The sequence below is a fragment of the Amphiprion ocellaris genome, chromosome 19 (assembly GCF_022539595.1).
Source record: "Amphiprion ocellaris isolate individual 3 ecotype Okinawa chromosome 19, ASM2253959v1, whole genome shotgun sequence".
Lineage (NCBI taxonomy): Eukaryota > Metazoa > Chordata > Actinopteri > Pomacentridae > Amphiprion > Amphiprion ocellaris.
The window spans coordinates 17,663,537-17,683,774 of NC_072784.1; the positions used below are offsets into that span (position 1 = coordinate 17,663,537).

General features: G+C 40.0%; 1 protein-coding gene across 2 annotated transcripts in view; it reads right to left on the reverse strand.

Moving 5' to 3' along the window:
• The window catches only part of tmem104 (transmembrane protein 104), a 70,065-nt gene that overhangs the window by 8,130 nt on the left and 41,697 nt on the right, over positions 1-20,238 (reverse strand). For both annotated transcript variants that reach the window (XM_023293078.3, XM_023293079.3), the window contains exon 9: positions 10,746-10,839. In XM_023293078.3, coding sequence (XP_023148846.1) covers positions 10,746-10,839 — 94 coding nt within the window. The remainder of the gene's footprint in view (positions 1-10,745; positions 10,840-20,238) is intronic.

A 20,238-nucleotide genomic window follows, 5' to 3' on the forward strand; every position in this document is an offset into this window, starting at 1 on the left:
GCCCTAGAAGATTTTCACATAGGGAAGGAGGTAAAGCCGAGTAAGATTTTATTTTTTCACAAGGATACGGAAGAATTCAGACCCTGAATGAAAAATAAGTACTACAAATATATTCTTACAGATCTCTAAATGTGAACGTATGGGTTGTTGGAACTGCAAGTATAACAGCTGACACAGCTACATTGCTCACCCTTGTTTCACACTTTCCCTGAATTCACATCAGAATGCATGTACGTGCTCATGCACATCAGAGGTCTGACTCTGTAAAACCTGTTGCACAAGTGTTCAATATTTAATGGATCTTTGGCTTTCATCCAATGTAATCTCTGAGCTCTGGGGAAAGCTCTACGACTTCCCATTTTGACCTTAACCTCCTGCATACATACAGGTCAAATGCATGGGCAACAGACCAAATTTCAAGGACAAGGACACACATGTTTGACAGAAGTCCCACTACAATAGTATAATATCTGTGTCATTTGGAGTTTGCAAGGCTGGAAACACATCCACTCAATATGTGGATCTACCTCTCTCTCCAAAAACATCTGTAACTAGAAAAGCACTCAGAGAGCGCAGTACTTCCCCAAGGCCGTTCAGTTGACGTATCATTTCCAACAGATAAAATATTTAATAAAAAATGACCTTGTGTCTTCTTTCTCCTTCAGACTCTCATCTCCTTTCTTTCTGTAAAAAGTTTTGTGTGAAACAGCAACCGCTTCCACCTGTCTGTCTGCTGTACATGAGAGAGAAATAGGTGCAGGACTGGAGGAAGGAAGCTTTTCTCCACCTTGACACCAACACTCACATTCTGCACAGGAAGGAAACTAGCATGGGGCTTTTAATTAAGAGTGCCTCAGGGTGGCTCGCCACTATTACATTACCTAAAGCACCTTCTTGCAAGTCTGGCCAAGATTAAGATGCTGTAGGAGAGCCTGTGAGAAAGGACAGCACTGCTGGTTGTACTGGGAGGCGCCCAGTTAAATGTTAATAACTAAATATTATTCAGAATCCCTTCAAATTGCAAAATCGGAAGCATGACATGTCCTTTTTTTATGCCCACATATCATAAGGTTTTATGCTAATTAGACGCAGATCCCGCATTTATCCTACTAAAGTCACAGGAACGAACCCGGTATTTTTCAAAGAAATTGAAAGTCAATCAGATGGTAGAGAGGAGCTGAACACTAAGAGCAAAGCCAGTAGAATGAAGCTTTTCATAATGTGCTCATTTGTCACCGACCCCCGGTTGCATAATGCTACACAAGGTGGGCAAATCACATCTGCCTGTGACGATTTTATCGCACTCTTTGCACCTATAGCTATGAATCTCAATGCTGAGGCACTATGGAGGCATGAAATAAAAGCACATTAGCTGTGATCACCTTGACTGCTTTGAAGGACCAGAAGTTTATTTACATAGTAAAATTAGTATGGCTTCATAGGTCACTAGATTGAGGTAAGAGATGAGTGTAAGTAACATTTAGATGCATTATTCAGTGACAACTACAAATTATACCGAAACCAGTAACACATACAGATGAAAATACATCAACCTGACATTCAATTTTAATCTAAGCTTGTCATCTTTTCTTAGCCATTATTGCCTCCGCAATACTTTATGGCGGTGTTTCATTATTGATAGGATGAAAGAGCCCCTTTAAAAAGATGCTGCTGACACCCTGATGAAGGTTCATCTCTCACATTTCTTTACCGAGCCAGTAGCAACACCCATCTTTCCAAAGTCCCTCCACAAGACTCGTTCATCCAGATGGGATGAGTTATTTACGTCTGCAGCTTCCTGTCGAGAAATGGTGATTAGATGCACTTTCACGTTGACATGCTGGGCCCCACCAACACTCTCTACTACGTTTGACATCCGACAACGGGAACTGAGTAAATTGAGCAGGTGTCAAACAGCCACATATCATGTCCATGTAACTAGTGCACGTCCATCTTGCAGCCGGTGATTTATGCTACCTGGATGGGGACGGCAATGACCTTGTGAGGAATGTTTCAACTTAATAACTCTCCACATGAGGCTCTTATAGCTGCATTGTCTTGAGCAGCAAACATAGCAGCTGCGGTTAAGCCAAGGCTGGCAGACACTCTCAATGCTCCAAGGAGTCATTGACTGCCTCCAGAGGAGTACTCTCATAAGAGATGGGAATCCTGGACTCAGTTAATGAGTAGAAAATGGTAGAAGGTGAGAGGTGATCAATCGCATGTGCAACAGAGCACGAAAAAGCTGCAAGTTGGGAGGTCTTGCTCTTTCCAGAGAACGACTTGGACACTTAAACATGAGCAATTCATTGATGACAGTGGGAAGGTCAAGGACTCGTCAGCTGTGTTTTAATGTTTAAAAGAGCAGCACTGCTGTGACAGCATTTTAAACACGAAGGAAACACTCTGTGCTCTCAGGCAATGCAAGGTTCTCGTGATGCTGCTCTGCTGTTTTCTCTTCAAGTTTGCCAATTTAAAGATCCCCCCTCTAGTGGCTTTAGAGCACAGCAATCATCCCATCATTAATTAAGAGAGACACTCCTTGAGCACTCTTGGATAATCTCTGTGGTAATTAGTAGTGCCGGCTCTTTGCCCAATTCTCACCAGGGTTTCGGGTTTTCATACTGTGGTAGACCTCTATCACTTCAAACCTATCAGGACCGGAGCTAGAGGGCGGCTGCTGTATTCGGTGGGAGGCTGGGTGATAAGTGGCTGCCTTGCCTCATATCAAGTTTCTGTGATGTCAGATAGGGATATCAGTAAACACAGCACAGAGCAGCACAGCAGTTGGCCTACTGTTTAGCACCCCATACTGCCGTTCTGGTTCACAGGGATGAGCCAGCCAACCTCCATGACACTAACAGCTTCATGAAAACATCAATTAGTCCACTGAGTCAACCAGTGCTCTGGAGATCTGTGCATAATCACAGAAAAAGCCAAATGCACCAGTTTCTATAACCTATAAAAATAAGGATCAATCCAAATAAACCCCATATATTGACAAAGTGCTTGTGGTTATTCCATCACACACTTCTTCCATCATAATGGTGCACTAAACAGGTACAAGGGCAATTTTTGTTATACTGAATTAAATGTCATGATAAACCCATACAAAAGTAGTGATAGATCATTCGGTCAGTCAATTGCAAAAATATTGTTTATTAAGCAAAAAACCCAACACTTCCCTCTGTTTCTCAAGTGAAGGGATTTCTCCTTTTCTATTTTATATCACTAAGGCATAACATTTGGGACCTTGAGGTTTTTATAAAAATTTTTTTACTGTTTTCTGACATATTTTGTTTGGGGCTCCAGACCTCAACTATTTGGTTGCATTTTGTGCCAGTTTTGGAAACAGTGCTGCTAAATTCTATAAATAGGAGCACCAGTGCAATTTGCAAATATGCCCCCTGATTTTTTAAAAATCATCATTGTATATCATGTGAAACACCAGGACGGAGCAAGAATTGGGGCGAGTGTGTGTGAGCAAGATAGAAGGTTATTAGAGTGGAGAGCTAACACAAGGCTCTCGTCTTCATAACAACGTGGGATGGAGGCAATTCTGCACGGGTCATCTACTTGTGTCCGGTCTGTAAGTACTCTGGCTATGGCTTGGCCCTTTAGCGACAGTGAAAGGAACTGTCGATTCATTCTTCAAAAGTAAAGATCATTCAGATCCTCCTGTGCCACTACAGAAGCAAATTTTCAATCAGCAAGTAATCTCAGGGTGCAAAAGCTTTTCCTTCTGATAAGAATGGTTCACACAGTTTACGTGGCTAAAATATTGCAAAGAAAGGAACAACATGCATTGTATTTACTGCTCTTGTGTGCAATAAACCATGTTTGCTGATGTGACTACAAATTTTGGACATGAAATACTTGTACAGCACATCAACAGCACAGATTATGACCTATGTAGATGCACTGGCAGGAGTGCTCACTTTTTTCACTTTTTCATGTTTGGAAACAACAAATGCAACATTTGCAAAGCACTTGATTTAACTTTTATTACTATTCCTATTATTAAGAATACAAATAAAACAGATGAAAAGTACCTGCTGTTTCCTGCTTTCAGCACTGTGCAGGGTTACGTTTGATATTCTGTATTCTTCTTGGCAGTTTATGCAACAGTGGGGTGGCTAGAATAGCATGCATGCTGGTATCTTTATTAAAGGGAAGTAATGATGAATCGCCCTCATTCAAGATTCATTAATATTATTCTAATTTTTTGCATGGTCTTAGAATATGAAGTTGAAGAAATATAGAAATGCGTTGCAAATAGCATATTGACAGTATTCCAGCAATCTTCCTAACTCAAAAATCAATAAATAAATAAATAAATATTTTAGAGCAGTTCATGCCTTATTAAAATACAGCCAAGCTCCTCTTGGATCTCATGTGGTTTGCACACTATCTTCCAGTACGACTTCACTTTGTGACTTTTTCCTTTAAAATCAAACAGCAAATTTTGTATTTCCATAAACTGTCTTATTATTTACTTCAATAATAATACAGTTAAGATGGAAACATATGACTGTGTTGCATTGCATATAGTTTTCAATGGTGGTAGCAAACTATGTGCAAATGCTGGTAAAATTTTCAGTGTGGCGTAACGGTGCTATTAGGGGAAAAATATAGTTTCGATACCTGTTGTTGGCAATAAAGATGCCCATCTTTGGTCAAAACAATGCCAGTCATGTCCAGATCAATAAAAGAAAAATGTAGAATGTGACAGCAGTGTGCAGGAATTATATTATCTTTCAGAATACTGTGTAGAACTAAAAAGAATAAATGTACACACAACACAAGTCTCATGCTAAGGTGATGAATAATGCTTAATAACTAATAACAATAACATCAGTGCTCTTAAACAACACTCTACTGTTAATTGAATGAAGCATTAGTGATTTGTTTGAAACAAATGGCTGAAGGAGCAGCTTTACATTTTAATTCCTCTAATCAAATTTTTCATGCCAAACAATGAAGGCATCTCCAAGGTAAACAAAGACCCGAGGTCATCGACCATAATTAAAAGCTTAGTTAGTGGGTATGGGTGCAATTGATCATGTTCTCCGACTAAAGCAGACATCCATCAAGCATTCCCCTAATCACCCTGGAACTCATCTTAGCAGGAAGTCAAATGTCTCATCATGCAAAGACACATCAATACTAAGCAGGGCAGGCAGATAGAGGCATTAAAAAACAGCTGGAACAGTGAAAGAGGCTGTGATCATGTTGATGTTTAGTTACCCAGAAAAAAAACACCCAAAAGCCAGATGCTGTAGTCCTTGGCAGACAACAGGAGTGTCATTGAGAGCCAGAAAAGGAATGATGTTTTCCAATCCGTGTTTTTTTTCCTTCTTAAATGCAATTTCTCAGGATCTGTGAACTGTCGTTCGGCTATGCAGTTCATTAAGACCGGCTCATATTTCACCGTCCTCCCATGAGCTGCATGCTCTGGACAAACTGAACCTTCCACTCAACAAGCCACCAGAGTCCCTCTGACCTTCAAAAATAATATAGCCCTTCCTCGCCCATTGAAAATGGCAGCTGTGCCACATATCCCTGTGGGCAATTTCTTAGCTCCTTATACTGTGTTGTAGTAAACTAAGAGCATTAGATGGCTGGTGAGAGCCTTGCATCACTGGAACTATGAGTCTCTGGCTTAGTTATTTTTTTCTTGACGCAGAGAAGCAAACATCATTCAGGTTAATCTGAAGAAGCAATGATTTTAATGCCATTTTTTATTTGCAATCAAATCTTAAAGACTTGGTGTTTAAAAAATAAGTTTAAAGCACAACATTTACATAGCCTAAAACTGTTTGGCAGCAGATATTTGTGAGCCCAGAAAAGCTGCTTTATAGTGAGAAAAAAACTTTGAATCCAGGAAATGCAAATCCATTAAGAGGACAACTGTTTCAACAAGAAACACTCGACAAAAATCTATAAAGGTATACCTGTGAAATAAATGTGACAGCTGCTCTCGGGAAGCACAGGATCCATATGCCACTGACTCAACAGTTAATACAGACAGTAACTCCTCTGAGGCTCCATACAGCTATCCACGCATCCCAGGAGAGCTGGAGAGAAGTGATTAATACTCGTTTACTGAGTGAGGAAGCTGTTAACTTATTCCCTTCCTCTCATACCACTCAATATCAATTAGAGAAGCTCTGCACTCCTGTCAGTGTTTAAGAGGTGTCCTTCTGGAGTGCTGATAATGATCCCCTCTGCTTACAGTGGGCAGGAGGCAGGAAGTGAAGAGGCTGACTGCAACAGGTCGCAATATTATTTACCTTACTCATACATTTATCATTATTGATATGCAAGAAAATGTCTGCAAATGGTGAAGACACTGCACACTATTAATTTCATTTTATATATGCCTTGCAGTATAATGTAGTACATCTTAAATGGCCACTAAACTACATTACTCAAACCTTTTGAAGAGTCAAAAGAAAGACCTGGTAACACATTTGCAAGTTTAATATGATTTTGTTTAAGTTCACAAATGCTACTTGCAAGTAATGCATTATCAAAAACACTAACAATGTGCTATGGTGAATAATGACAGATATTGTATGCAGTCCCATTCACATAGGTGGTTTGAGAAGACAGAGATAAAGGTTAACACACTCTTGAAATTTCAAAAGGAAATGACTGGATACTACCTGAGTCATCCACTGAAGGACGTCAAACTTTCCTAGAGGGTGCTTACCAGGTAATCAACAATAAATATTAAAATATAAAAGCTTGCCTTTCATAAATGTTACTTTAAAACACATACAATATTCTGTACATGTATGTAAATATGGCTCTCTAAAAATCTTAAGAGATTAAATTTATGATTTTCTTTTATTTTTAAGTTTTTTTTTGGCCTTTTTGGCTTCCCTGAAAATTTCTTCTAAATCTGTTAATCCATTTTTCAGTAATGTTGCTAACAGACAGACAAACCAACAGTGATTGTCACATAACTCCGTGGAGGCCCCGCCTCCTTGGTGGAGCAAATAAAAAAGAAAGAAAGAGAGAGAGAGTAGGAGTTGGAAGAATGCTATTTTATCCCTCTGGTAGAGATTACTTGGGGAATCAAAGCCAAAGCATGGTGGACTTGTTCTTGCATTATGCAGTGGCTCAATATCTTATTAAGACATTCTGTGTTGGTTTTCCTTTAATTTGTCACCTGTTTGTATTTGCTCAAAAAGTGTACAGATGGGCTGAGCCCAAACGTTGCCCTTTGCGTCACATTCTGTTTTGATTTAGGAGCAATTATGTTAAAAAAAAAAACAACAACTAAATGAGTGCAGTCAGGAGTTCTGATTTGTACAAAGGGTATCACAATGACCCAGGCTAATGGCTACTCTATTGAAAATCCCAGCATGTTACGGGCAGCATAGCAGCAGGAAGTCACGCCATCGCTCATGTTTGTTGTAAAAAGCAGGGCTCACTCGACAAGGAGGTGACTACAGTTGAGTGGCAACGACCGTGACAGGGCTGGAGCCGAGGGCAGGAGGCCGGGCCCAAACGCACCAGCCAGCTGCTACCCCTGACATCCAACGCACCACGTCCTCACTCAGGGCAGCACAGGTGACCGCAGGTGCATCCAGAGAGAGGTGAGTAATGGTCAGGAGGGGAGGCAAGGTCTCATGCCAGCAGTGTTTTCAGTATAAATGGATACCGAGACCCAGGGACACCAAAAATAACTAAACTGAGTTGTGTAAACAACTACACAGAAAACCTTTTCCACCATTTCCAAAGGAGGTGTTACCATCCCACAGAGTATTCAGAAAGCTAAAGTTGAATGCCTTAGATCATTTTTGGCACTTTAAATGTTTAACCATGTTGGCTACAGAGAGAATCAAGTTATTTATAATGCAGAATCATAACGAACCAAGATGAGATTTAAGCTCTGACAATTAAGCTTCAAGTTTTCTGCCTTTGTTTTCTTTTTTCTTTTGGTAAGAATACTTGTGCCTCTGGGTCATAACATTTATACACAAGTGCACTTTAACCAGCCAGGTTTGACTTTGGCTTAAATTAACTGTTGTACTTTGCTGTTACTGAATTCAGCAATTCCCATTGTGATATATTTTTTCAGATTGATGAGAGGAGGCTTCATTGTGAGCTCGGGCTGAGTGTGGCTGCTGCTATGGAAGCTGGATGCACCTGCTGTTACAAAATGAGTATTAGAACAAACACATAGAATTATGCCAGTTCTGACATGTTTACGCTAAAAGCTTTGATTATTAAAACACCAACACTGGCAAGGTATCCTGACACAAACAAGGTAGTCAACTTTTTGGCCATATGTTTTAACAAAATGCAGCCACATGGATAACTTCTTTCACGTGGTGCCAGTTAGTTTGGAGTCAAATCTGAGTACAGCTAAAGGTAATAAAATCTGAATTACTCTCAGTTCGGTTGGGCCTGTTGGCAGTTGTAAAAATGCAGGCGTGTTCACATGTACTTTGTTCCTCCTGCCACCAAAAATAGTGGATTAATCCTGGAAAGCTATTGATGTAGAGCTTTTCTCCTGAAGAAAATAACACTGGTGACTGTCCAACCAATGAGAATTAGTCAGGTGAGAGCATATCGAACAACCAATTGACCTGGAGACGTTTATGTCTATCCCCTCTTGGCCTGAGAATGACTTGCGATTCTGGGAAGAACTAGTAGAAGTGGCTAAAGTCTGCCAGATAAACAGGAGCAGAAAATGACATGGTAACAACGTCATACAATCTTTTTGGGCTACTTTTTTATGAGTAATGGGTGTTGTGACATGACTGATGCATTCAACCTAACAACAGCTCTTCTTTAGGTTAGCTGTTAACTTTGGTGGAGCATCACGTTGGAAATCAGGTCTGGGCAATATGGCCAAACGTATTATAATATGTATTTTGATTGCATTATTTTAATATAAGTAAGCATCACATTACATATCAATATCTTTAATGATGCTGCCCTACTTGCTACAGTGTGTTAGAGTTCTCTTGAGAGCAGCACACCGAACACAGAGTTTGACTAAATCTTAATAAGATAATACATTCTCTTGTCCTTGAGAAGCAGCTCTTCCAGAAACACTCCGACAAACAATCTATAACTCAAACTGTCTTTACACACTGGGAAGTGTGTGTGTGTGGCTTGTTGTACTAAAAAAAACTAAGATTCTCAACTGGAGAGAGGAAAGAAAAGAAACAAGGCCACTGGTCCAGATTAATGGCTTGACAGACAAGGTAGGCCATGACTTTATAGCAATTTTAGAACATGGCCAAGACATCTAAGTAATGATAATGAATTATTCTGATTCCAAATGTTACACAAGGTTATTACCCATATTTTTAATTTGCTACGATAGAAACAAATGATCGTTTCAGAATTTTGTTAATCTTGATCACTGCTTATGATTACATTGTACACAGATTTGTAGTTATTTATGATGTGGGGACACGGAAACATCAGTATATATTTGAGTAGTTAAGGGAACAGACAGGTAACAAAGCCATGACTTTATCTAAATACTCTACACCACTGTATGTGGAAGGAAACCATAAAGTGAAATGCTGATAACAATTCTTCATTGCACAAAATAACTATGTGTATGTGAATCTGATCTGACAGTGTAGTCTACTATTTACTAGAGATGTTCTTAATGACGTGGAAGTGAAAATCCAAATTGAGATTTATCAACTAGTCTACAACAGAGGTCTTAATTGATTTGATAAACCTCCAGTTTATATTTTGTGACTTGTACATTTTCTCAGAGAAAAAAGAAAACTATTTAATAATACTTTCACTGTGTTGCCTTATAATCTACCAATAAACAACTAGTCTTGTCTACAAAGTATTCACACAGTGCTACGACAAAAGTAAAATCAGTAAATTCTATTATGTATCACCAGCGCGCTTGCTAATTACAGTGCTGCAGAGGTGTATATGGTAGTGAGGGCAACAATTGGCTTGGCTGATTACCAGTCTTCTATTTTTTTGTAAAATAAATTAATGATAATGCACCACAAAGGGTGGCTGGATCTCTGAGCACCCTTCCCCTCATGTTATTGCTCACAAGAAGCAAGCATAAGCTTCTGCTGGAGCCATTTTAAATCATTAGCCTGTGCTGTAAAGAGCCCTGCAAAAGCGACACAACTAATCAATTACACAGAGCAAAGGGAGGGTGAGCTGAGAGAGTGAAAGGGGGCAGGCAAAACTCCTGTGTTATTTAGCTGAATAGTGGACAGTGCATGGATGCTGCTGTTGTTTGTGTGTTGTTTATGCGAGCTAGCGAGCTCTGTGCGAGGGTGGCAGGAGTGCCATGATTCAGTGGTGTTGTGATTTTAACAGCGGGCCCAGCACGGACGGTTTATTTTCATCCGTCGCCCTGTGAGTGACGGTCCAATCAAGCTTGGGACGGGCTGTCAAGCCTGTCAGGCTGAGGAATGAGAGGAGATGGGAATCAAAGACACAGAGCAGGGCCGAACCATGATGGACGGACCTTAGCAGAGCAACCACACGAGCGAGGGCGGGAGGGAGGGATGAAAGAAATGGGGGGAGACACTGATAAAATGGAAATATGTGTGTGGAGAAAAACAGAGGCAAAAAGAGAGGGCTCAAAGATTGCTGTTAAAAAAGGAGAGAATGGTGAAAAGCAGCGAGGAATTTCATGTTTGAAGAAGTCAACATCTTTAACATATCAGAAAACTGAATCAATTAGTGTTAGTGAGGAAATTTTGTAGGATTGTAGGTTTTCTTCTTACCAATCCAGCGCATGAGTGAAGTCAGAATCTGAAGATATTTGGTCTTCTGGGCGTTGAAGAAGGCAAATGGCCCCAACAGAAGAGTGAACACGCTCTGCAGAAAGAGAGACAGAATAAAAACTTTTTAACTTGCTACCCAAGATGAAAGCAGGTAAATATTCAAAAATGATGTGCAAATGATTCGCCCACTGGGTATTAATACAGCAAGTATCCGCAAAATGCTCCCTTTGAGATGTGTTTGTTTTCTTATTTGTTTCTAAGATTGCAAGACATATTTCTTTACAAAGTTATGTAATTTTTATGTATTTTGGTGTGTTATATGACTTAAGTTACTGCAGAAAGGGTCAACAAGAATGACAGAAAATTATTTAATCAGTTTAATATGTAAGTTGTTTAATGGACAAAAAACTATATTTAAATAGCTTCAGCTATTTAAATATAACAATTTGCAGTTTTTTTCAGAAAATTTTAGCTAGCAGTTTTGTTTTTGCAGTTGTTATACGTCCCTCACATGCAATTCTGAAATGCAAGTGGTGACGCATCATTCCTCCAAGTATTGTCAAAATCCCATCAGCCCCCTCAAAGATATGTGAAGCGATGAAGAGGTGGACCGATCCATAGTACACCAAAAATTTCAAATCCTCCCAGGCCACAACTCTGATTGCCTATCAGATGCTTTTCTTTATCAAGAGCTGCAATCCGAGGCAGTGGCTCAACTACTGTAGCTTCAATCCCATCAGTTCCCTTCACTCTTTCTCCTCAACGGCTGCAAACTTATTCCCTTCATCCATTTCTTCCCTCCGTCCCGATTCTCTGACACTCACTCTCAGGTCTGACTGCACAGTTTGAGTGGCATGTGATCTCAGAGGCAGTCACTTGTGCGCTATTTCATCTAAAGAGCAACCTACAGAGTTTCAAAGAGGGACCTCAACCTCCCATCAAACACATATGGACACACACGAACATGCATGCGCGCGCACACACACGCACACGCATGCACGCACGCACGCACGCACACACACACACACTAATATACGCACCTCTGGGAGGGCACAGAATAAGATTTCAGTCAAGCATTGGATGTGAAGAATAAAGCACAGAATGGAAATAAAGACAGCAATTCAACCCTCAAACTATAGCTCTGTTTGGAAAATCCACTAAAGAATATAACACTTGATATGTTTTTAGTGTTTGAACTCTCTTCTTCACTAAATGTAAGTTAGGTGTTAAAGGGATTCTTATTGATTTTGTTTCTGAGTAATAATCTCTTGATCACGCTTGCTTCGTATTTGTCTTGCAAGACTTCCTGTCGACTGGCTCATAACACTTTTTAATCTATATGTGTGTTTACTGTTATACGCTAAAATGCTAACTCAAATTCTTACAATGTGGAAACCGACTTGACAATACAACTGTTACTAATTCTGAAACCATCCAGGACTTCCAAGACTGACTAATCGTATGACTAAACATTCACATACACAATCTATTGAAGTCTTTTAATGTCCCAGTCGAGTGTTTTTTTGTCCCCAATTTGATCAAAGTGATGTAATATTTAGTACCTGCCACGACCAACACCATTTACCTACATATTAAACACATCAAGTGTTGTAAATTAGCTCTAGTATCTGGTGTCGCCATCACATGAAACCATTTACTGTTTAATACAGCGGTCACCACAGGAGGCATACACTTCCATTTTGACAAGGAGATAGCATTGTGGAGGCTTTGCAAGTAAAGGGGCACCATGACAACATCTTCTGTGAGGCTTAATGGTCTCTGAAAAGTGGCATGTGTAACGTCTGTGGCCTCTGTCGTGTGTCTCCAGCTTTGCCAGCAATAATAGTAAATGACCAATAGAGAGTGTACTACATTCTTATTATTAATTCAAAATTATACATTGACATTGCTTCACATATGAGGTAAATTAGTTACATTTACACCACACGTATGACAGTAAATGTAAATAAACTATCATGCAATGTCTTTTCCAATACTGATCAATTAAAAATTGCCTTGATCTGCTCTGACCCAGCTCTTAAGATCTGGCTCTGGACATCCCTAATTTTGCACATGAACTTAAACTAAAGACTAAAAGTTCACGTTAAGTTGTGTTTCAACAAGTACAAAAACAATTCTAAGCTAAGGTCCAAGAAGCAGAGACTTTGGGTGGGAATATGGACACTTGCACACTGATTTCTGCTGTAGATCACTATTGTGTGCAAAACAACACCAAGTTGGTGCAAAACAATGACTCAATAGTGTTCAACAGTACCATACAGAGTGTTTCCTAAGTTTGAACAAATGAATTAGGGAACAAGGGAGCAATTTTGGACACAGCCAGAGTCCAAAAGATGATCAAATGGACAGCTGGGCGATCTGTAGGCTTGGGAGTAAAAAACAAAACAACCCCTAATTCTGCTGAATAATGATGATGCCCGTGTGTCTATATATTAAAGTATTACCAGCTGTCCTCTTGGCAAAGTGCAGTCTAAGCTCAAGCTGAGCCAAAGCATAAATCTGCACCAGCCATTGGAGGGAATGAATGAACCATTATAAGGAGATATGTGTCTGAAGAAGAAAGTGAAATTAATGGTAGCTGGCTGACAGACAGTATTTCAACCCTGAATCTTTCAGCGCTGTCCAGCACCTTTGCTTTTTGTTAAAAGATCATTTTGTAAACTCAGGTCTTAAACAGTCTTAAACATATTTGTCATGCTTAATGAAAAACCAACATTATTCATTAAGTGAAGAAGCAAAAGCAATGCGTACCTTGAAGGGATTCTTGAACTCTATAGCCTGACTAAATTTTAGTATATGAAGCGAAAAACCCAACACTTTTACCAAGCCTTAGTTTGAGGCAGGCTTACTACAAAATGTATTTATTTAAATTTAACATAATATGCCAAATGTCTGTTGCTTCAGTCTTGAAAGTTTTGTTAACAAAAAGGCAAAAAAGTACATCCAATAAAGCCAGTTTTATTTATGTAGCTAAGGTCACAATTTAAAATGTTTTCTCAGAGGGACTTACAAAATGCAGTGCATGTAACATTGACTTGACCTTAAACTAGGTAGGCAGTATGCTTTAGGCATCATTAGGCAAAAATTCCATTCTAATCATTCAGCTCGTTGTAATTCAAGTAAGGAAACTAGACTTCAGCACCACCGTTTGACTACATTTTCAGGCTTTGGAAAATACAGCCCTTGGCAGGAGATTTTAACCAATCCCAGGGCTTCTGATCAATCAAAAACATAGTATAAATGTCAACAAATTCCACAGTGAGAACAGGGTGTGGTGGTACAATGGGTCAGACGGAGGACTTTTACTGAGGAGAACAGGTTTCAAATAATTGTTCTTCCTTTTCCAGGTTCTTGCATACTGCAGTTTTAATGTGTGTCCAAACAAAATGCAATGTGAATTTTAGAAGTGACATGTTTGTGGACAAAATTACACATAACTTTGGCTGACTGCATAAACTGACACAAAGCCATGTTAGATGATGGAACTGGGTTCGTGCTGGTTCCTGCACAAATCTCACGACATCAGGGGGTTTTAATTTTGATGTTGGTGTTAACAGGCGGTCAAACATAAACTGCGTGTCCCGGGATTTAGCACAACCAGAAGGATGGAGCCAGTGAATGAAGAAGAAAAGAAGATTAAGGCGGGTTCTAAAAATACAAAAGCAAACCATTGCAAGTCTGACATTTGGACAAGTGTCCCAGTTGTTAGTGCCACAGAACTAAACTGTTGTAAGACATGGGCAAAGTATTGAAATACAGCAGACGGGCACAAGTCTATCATCTCTGGGTGAAGGCAACACCTGCTCCGCTCTCTCCAGTCAAAGTAAGCTCTCCTTCAGAAGAAAAAGCGCCTCTCCCTGTACATATTGAGACGCTATCGAAACATGTGAAACGTGTACTTACTGCACCAGAAAAAAAATTATTTTATGAATGTAACTGACATTTTGCTACAGAAGTATCAACAGGTACAGATTTTTGTATTGATACTACACAGTAACATAATTTGTTTTCTGTGGGAGGAGACACAAAATCAATGGAATTCTAGATTGTGCAGGCATGAATGGTCAGAATGTTGGCAGGTGCAGGTGGGAGTGGACATTCACATTGGAGGAGCAGGTGGTAATGGTCAGAAATCCAGCTGGAGTTAGATGAAGAAAAGAGCCCTGCACTAGGCTCTCGCTGACTGTGTCTAGCTGACAATTCCCCTAAGGATTTATGAATCTGCTTCATGAAAATATATGAACATACACATGAACTTCAGCCATTAAGGAAATCAAAATGGACTGTGCAATAACGTAGTGGTCACACATAGACATATCATAGATAGCTATCAGGTCAAAATCCAACCTCGGGTGGCAGAGAAAAGCAATATCCCTGAGGGTTTACACACTGTTGTGTTTGTATGTGGGACTCTGGCTGATGAATCTCTCAGCAGTTTCTGGACTACTCATGAATCAAGACTGCACCCCCAACAGCTTAAAAACTTCTATAGAACCCCATTCCAACCAGTGGCCTGAGGACACTGCAGTCTACTCGACTGTATCTCAGTAAAAAGAGTAATACAAGAAAACAACAATGTCCAAAAATAAATAACTGCAACACATCTTTGTTGAGAAAACCACAGTTGGAACACCAACAAACACACTAATGCAGCAGCTAGGGAATGTGTTTGCATTTCTACCTTTATTCCTTCCATATATTCTGACAGGTAAGTGATCAAAGGAAGGCTCAGTAAATACATTTGCAGGTAGCAACAAGACAAACTCTTGAAATACACAACCAATTGCTGGTTACCAGTGTCTAACACACTAATTATACAGGACAATGATTCACTTTCTTATCACAGTTGTGGCTTCATACATTCTGCACGTTGCAAATATCCTCTGCCAACCACGGTTTTCAAAGCATACCTCCAAATTTTAGTGTCCAGTTCTAACATCCTGGTGTATTTGGGAAAAGGGCTGGTACTAATGTGATGTGAAAAAGACTTCATGTTAAATGACCAGAATCATGTTAAAACCACTTAGGTAGCTCATTAACTAGACAATGATGAAATAAACTATACACTGTAAGCTATATGCACTCCTGACTGCAGCAACATGAACAGTGAAAGCTTGAAAATGAGTTCTTGTCTTTGGTAGAAATCAGATCACAAAGGCACAAGAGGTGCACAGGACAGAGAAGAAGGCACAGAAACTGACAGGGTTTAGGAAGGGGAGAGAGGGAGAGAGAGGGAGGGAGAGAGAGAGAGAGAGAGAGAGAGAGAGAGAGAGAGAGAGTGACCATGGGAATGGAAAAGGAGTAGAGGAAGTGCAAGTGGGTGACTACAGAGGGATCAGATGCCATGTGTTGCAGGGTGACTCAGACCCACAGAGTTGGCATAATCCAACCAAAGCAAAGAGAGAGACTGATAAGGTCACTACAGGCACAACCAGCATGAGGTCATGCTTCCCTATCGCACTTTAGAAAAAAATAACTGTGACTGTGTCTTTTCAGTATAGTGCTGCTGCAATGAATGAAGCAGGAAATGTATACATTAACATGATAATACCATAGTTTTAAAAACTGTTTTATTTTGAACACCCTAATATTAGTATTATTGTCTTTATTATTTACTTCTGTCATCAATGACACTTGCTTTGTCTTGCACTATTTCAGTCAGATTAACAGTATTAAAGTACATGTACATTCTAAGTCATACTTATCATGGTCCTTATAGGAGCTGAAGTTAAAGCAACTGGACTTTTCTTTGAGGTTCCTGAAGATGTTTCACCTTTCATACGAGAGGCTTCTTTGAACTGAGGAAGCCCCTCGGATGAGAACATTGCTCTGCCTATTTTAATGTTAAAGCGCAATTAAAATATCGAGTCCTTAAAATCAATGTGTAATTCTAATAATTTTGATCTCAATACTACACAAAATAACCGTGATTATCTTTTGGCCCAAAATCAACCAACCCTAGTAAATAGTTATTAGACATAAGGAAAGAGCAAACATCTAAGAAGTCGGTCACCTAACACATGCGCAGAGTCAGATCATCTCATTTTTTTGCTTTCATCTTTTGTGGCTACATAGTGGGTGAGAAAAGGGTTGTTGATAGCACTCTTGTGATTATTTGGCAGAAACACACTCCGTTAGGGGAACCTAGGTTGTAGACACTGTCTCTAACGATAAACAGTCAAACAATGAGGAATGCTAACAAAAGTAGATTTTGTTCTTCCTAACAATACGCCCTTTTCTGTCTCACGCAATGTGTTTTTCACTTCAGACTTCCCGATGTGAGAAATGATTGAACACACTGCTCATCTGTCAGATATAAACCTGGAGCTGCACACTGAGACATGCACTGAGAAGTCACACAGAAACATGATTCAGTCGACTCTGCACTTGATGATGTCTTTTTTAACCAGCAGCAATTATATGGACACCTTTATTTTCAGTGTACATCGTCAGGCTTAGTAGGAAATAAGCTGCTGTGTCAACTAGAAAAAAAATGCCCGACAGCAAGAGAGCAGGGATGAATATAACCAGAATTTCATAACGTAGACAGATTGAATGACACTTGGTTCCAATGCATTTATTCATTTAATACTTTGTTCAGGCTGTTCTAGCAATTTCATCTCACTCTTGTTTGCAAGGCCAACATACAGGTTTTGTCTGCGTTTTTGCTTCCTCCACACAGAAACTGCTTACGTTTCATGCTCAGTTTAATAAATGTTGCAATAAACAAAAACAAATTCTGTCAGGAGAAAAGTGGCAGGAATCAATTTTGTCTCGAAGCCCACCCCACCCCGTTCCCTCGACTTCGGCAAGCTGATGGGTTTTGCTCCTCTGCAGCGGAACACTCATCAACCATGAGCATTTCACGTCTGACAACAAAGACATTCTTAAAAATCGGCCATTTCTCCTCCTCAGTATGAGACAACACTTTCAGAAACAGCCACCTGGCTGGCTGCAATCACACACTTCAGTGAAATGCAATAAACGGTGAGTCTGAGATGAGAAACTGCAAAGGTGACCAAGGCAATGATGGATACAAACACTGAGATCTGTTCTATTACCTCTCTTCGGAGGGTACAGACTGTCGGCGCATCAGCAAATACCGAGGAAAAAAATATGCTTGCATGACCTGCGTGTATGAACACAAGGTCACAGTGACTTAGTCCTTTGCAGAAAGCAAAGTATCATATTTACAATAAATTATAATTGTACTTGAAGATTAATAAAGACATTGTCAAGCACTGTGCTGAGGACAGCGTTGACATTTTCAGCTTATATATCCAGTTCCAGGACCTACATGCAACATTATATAGACTCATTAAAGTAGAAGATGTGTTAATTGTATCAAAATGTCAGCTGAACATTATTTATGCAACACCATGAGCTAAACAAAGGTGCTATAACGTGCCCTTTTATCCTTTATTTTTTACTGTTTTTCAGTTCAGTTAATAAGCAGCTGAAATAAAAAATTAAAAAAAAATCTTTTCTGATGTGAACTCTAGCTGCTGACAGAGACTTTCACAGGTTATCCAACTCAGATAATTGCCACCTTGTGGGATCTAGGCTATCACACACATTCGTTTCATCTTCATTCAAACATACCTTCTGCTCTTTGTGGTGACGCCATCATTGCTTTAGTTTCCACCACTCACTCCTGTACCAAGGTCTAATTACAGAGCATGGCTCAAATCATAGTAAGGCTCAGGGAGCACCATCTTTTTTTTAATCATTGTGTAAGCCAGAGGGTCCAACAACCTGCTACCTTCTATTTTCTAACCCAATTTCTAAGTTTTCCATCTCTCCATGTGGCAGTGGGCTTTCCCACATTTCACTGCAGAAGTGCTTCAGAAAGCAGTCATATTAGGGTCTATAGTCAGTGCGGACAACAGATCAAACTGATGTTGAACATGGTATCTTAAAACGTAAATGCTGAGCAGGGCGATCCAGAGGGATAGCCTCCCACACAATAGAACTACCCCAGCTTTAAAAGACTGTCTTTGGTGAAAATCTAAATTTTTACCTAACTAGCATTTCAGTGTAGTGTTTTCTATTTGCTAGAGGACATATCATGACCGAAATAAGCATTCAAATGCCATGGCTGAGCATGTCTACCTTGACACGGCAGTGTACTGATGACATTCAAAAAAGCGGGTGTAGACCTCAAAGGTTTCATACAAAACAACAAATTTATGGAACCAATCCTTTCAGCTTGTGGGGTGAAGCTTTCTGCATCATTGTTAATCTTCAGAATCGGTATCTGGTTCAAACATATGGCTGAATTAAACCTACATTATAACTTGTCATTGTATCACATAGATCAGTTCTACAGTGTGAAGAGAGAGTGGAGTAAGCTGGTGTTTTCAGACTGCAGCGAATGAAAAGGATTGAATGGAGAGAGAGATGTCCACCTTATAGATCTGTACATGGTAGAAATATCAGTGGTTTAGTTCTATCTCAGTCACTGTAATACAGGAAGCGGCTATTTTTACTAGAGTTGTGTAATTTTGATACACAAATGGACAGTCATGCCTTGTTTAAATTTAAAAAAGGAGCAAAATGAGGACACCATGGTGGCCTGGGGGTTCACGACATTGACGGTGTAACCACAAAGTCTCAGGTATGAGTCTGGCTCTCTCAACTCTATCTAACAAATGGGAAAAACTTCTGAAAGTAAAATAAATAACATCACCGCTCTGGAACTTTTCAAGCACCGTCTGCGGCAGTATGTTATACCCGGAACAATGTTATAATTTAGAAGTAAGAGATTAACAGGGCTTAGATATGGTGAATGATCCCAGTAATGGTGAAAACCCCCCACCAACTGGCAAACCAGGCTACAGCTGTCAATCACTTCTCTATCAAAACCAGTGTTTTCTATTTATACGGTTGGGGGAGTGCAGAGGCTATGGAAAGGCATTTAATTGGCATTGGATTGCGTCACTCAGAGCTCACGAGCCACTCCACTGGTCTCTTTAATCACAACATACGTAAATATTTGTGCTGAGCCACGTGTTGCAGTGGCTCTTCATCCATCACAGTTGGGCTTCATAAGTCAACCCCTGACCATCAACCCCATTTAAGTAATTAATCAACATATTTTTCTGGTCGGTTCTGTAGGGTCAGCCAAACACTCATGGCGCAGATGTCCTAAGGCCCTCGGACGTCACTGTAGCTGAATTTATACCCTTATGAGCACATTGTTCACGACCACCATGCTGTCAGGCAGCACAGATTAATAACTGCGTGATAAATGATTTGGTCTGGTGATTCATCAGACGCAAAGAGGGTTAATGATAAAATACCCAGAGGATGAGTAGCGATCGCATTACGGAGAAATGTCCAGCATTGAATATCATAAGTGCCCTGGTGGTTCCATGTGGTGGTCCAGCCTGGACGCTAATAATCCAGCCCACAATCAAACAGAGAAAGAAGGATTACGATTCCCAATCCCCACAGTCCCAAGCTCCCCGGC